We start from the raw sequence: 2,636 nt of genomic DNA, 5'->3' as shown, positions 1-2,636 counted from the left end.
GAGTTCATCTGCCAGCTCTGCAAGGAGGAATACCCCGACCCTTTCTCCCTGGCGCAGCACAAGTGCTCCCGGATAGTGCGCGTGGAGTACCGGTGTCCCGAGTGCGACAAGGTCTTCAGCTGTCCCGCCAATCTGGCCTCGCACCGCCGCTGGCACAAGCCGCGTCCGGTCAACGGGGAGGCCCAGGGCGGGAAAAACAACAACAACAACAACAACAGCAACAGCAACAGCAACAACAACAACAGCAAGACCCCGGCGGTAACGGAGGAACGGGCGCGCGAACGGCAGCAGTCCCTGGAGACGGAGGGCAAAGAGAACGATCTGTTGCGGGTCAACGGGAATCAGCACCTCGGCGCGCTGGACAGCTCCCGTCTCCGGCGAGAGCCCTCTCTGCTGCTCCTCCATGGCAGGTCTATTATTTGAGATTATCAGAGATTATTTTTATTTTTTTTGCATAGTTGTCAGAATCTTTTCCGTTCATTTGTATAAACGAATTTGTAGAAAAATAGCCGATCTACAAGCTCACAATGGACCCATAGTGAGCTTGTTTTAGCCATAGGATAGGCTAGTAGCCTACATTTATTTAGATTTTTGCTACCGGTCATTTGTCTGTCATTTCTATTGAAGTTATTTGTTATAGCCAGTGTGGAAAAACATGTTTTACTTTAGTAAAAGTATCAATACTGCAATGTAGTATTGATACATTGCAGTAATGTAGAAATACATTACAAGTAAAAGTCCGGAATTCAAAAATTACTTGACTAAAAGTACAAAAGTATTGTTATCAAAATGTACTTAAAGTACCAAAAGTAAAACTCATTATGCAGAATGTCCAATTTCACAAGTTTTCAAATGTATACAAATCTTTTCAAAATAGCAGATCTGCGAGCATTGTGAGTTTATAGATCGGCTATTTTCAAATGGCCGAAATGTATATAGGCTGAAGTGGTTAGTGTAAGTTTTGTAATAATAATCTACAAAGTAACTTTAACTAAAGTTTTCATATAATTGTAGTGGAGTAAAAGTAAAATATTTTCCTCTGAGATGTAGTGGAGTAGAAGTAAAAGTACTGAGAATTGGAAATACTCAAAATTGTACTTAAGTACAGTACTTGAGTAAATGTACAGTTATTTTACACCACTGGTTATAGCCTATATGCCTTTTGCATTTTTTGTTTTCAAAGCCTATAAGAATGTAAAAGAAGAAAGACAAATATCTCTTCCTATTCATACGTTCAATGTTCAATGCCAAAAACACAATTCAATCTTTAATCGCCAACTAAAATGTCATGCTCGTCACAACCATATAACTCTATTGTCACAACCCCCCACAGGTCTCGAGACAGTCCTGACGGCGGCGACAGCCTGGCGCCCCCTCCCCATTACGACTCGTCTTCCCCCCGTTACTCCACAGACAGCTGTCTGGACCTGCAGCAGCAGCATGTGAGAGCGGCGGAGAGCCCTCCCACCAGCCTCCTGATGCTGACCAGTGGTCCTTCTCCTCTGGAGGAGCGCTGCGCGGACCAGCGGCCGCTGTCTCTACCCCTTCCCCTTCCCCCTCCTCCTCCTCAGCTCCCGTCGTTCGTCCAGTCGTTACCGGGGGAGGAGGTGTACGAGTGTCGGTACTGTGGCAAGAAGTTCCGCCGACAAGCCTACCTCAGGAAACACCTCGCGGCGCACGAGCTGTCGGCGTCTTCGTCTCCTCCGCCTCTGTACGGTGCTCAGCCGCAGCAGCTACAGCAGCAGCAGCAGCTACAGCAGCAGCAGCAGCAGCAGCAGCAGCAGCAGCAGCAGCAGCAGCCGCGCGACGTCCTCGGTGGCGACAACAACAGCGCGACTCAGATCTTCCCGACGTGCCACCTGTGCGGCGCCCGCTTCCCTTCGGCCGAGATCAAGGACAAGCACCGCCTGTGGCACGCCATGAGGGACGAGATGCTGGCGGGGACCTTGGCGGGTCTCAGACCGGAGCTTCTCCTCCACCATCACCACCACCATGTCGCACACAACAGGGAAGAGAGCGGCAACGGCGAGCACGAGCACGAGCAGCAGATCTTCACGTGCAAACACTGTCCGTCCACGTTCTACAGCTCCCCGGGCCTCACGAGGCACATCAACAAGTCTCATCCCACCGAGAACCGGCAGGTCATGCTCCTACAGATGGCCGTCAGACCGTGACACAAACATCCTAAGCTTTATTAGGCTAGTTGCGAAGGTTCTCGAACTTTTGCTTTTCAAAGACCGCCCCTCAAGGCCAATCCACCTCAATGCAACTCCTTGCAACATGCAACTACTCAGTGGCGTCAGTTCAGCAAAAGCTAAGGTATAGCAAAGTTAGGGTTGCCAACTCCCAGAGATTAAAATAAGGGACACCTATCCTGGGCGCGCGGCCGAATTATTTTTGGGGGGTCAAACCCCCCCAAACCCCTGAAATGCATAGAAAAATATGCATTATACCCATAATACAATACAAACACAATGGTCTTACACCTGCATTAGGCTACTATTCATGATTTTTTTATAACCAAGGTTTTTTTGGAGCAAGGTATGGCACCTGCCATACCTTGACAGTACACAAACGGACAGTACACATACCTTGACAGTACACAAACGGAACCAAATAGACCCTAGCGGGTCCAT

The 2,636-nt window shown here is 48.8% G+C and overlaps 1 protein-coding gene across 1 annotated transcript in view; it reads left to right on the top strand.

Moving 5' to 3' along the window:
* LOC308074840 (uncharacterized protein) overlaps positions 1–2,174 on the top strand; it is a gene marked incomplete at both ends in the record, with an annotated part of 3,856 nt that extends 1,682 nt beyond the window's left edge. Inside the window, 3 exons of the mRNA XM_080414339.1 lie at positions 1–410; positions 1,334–1,750; positions 1,781–2,174. The exon at positions 1–410 is cut by the window's left edge and continues 562 nt beyond it. Of these exons, the coding sequence (XP_080270465.1) occupies positions 1–410; positions 1,334–1,750; positions 1,781–2,174 (1,221 nt within the window). The remainder of the gene's footprint in view (positions 411–1,333; positions 1,751–1,780) is intronic.
* Between the last annotated feature and the right edge of the window lie 462 nt (positions 2,175–2,636).

This window comes from Gymnoscopelus braueri (assembly GCF_963280865.1).
Source record: "Gymnoscopelus braueri genome assembly, chromosome: 19".
In the NCBI taxonomy this organism is placed as follows: domain Eukaryota; kingdom Metazoa; phylum Chordata; class Actinopteri; order Myctophiformes; family Myctophidae; genus Gymnoscopelus; species Gymnoscopelus braueri.
Note: the sequence above shows the minus strand (reverse complement) of the source record. Positions and strands in the feature narration are given on the sequence as shown.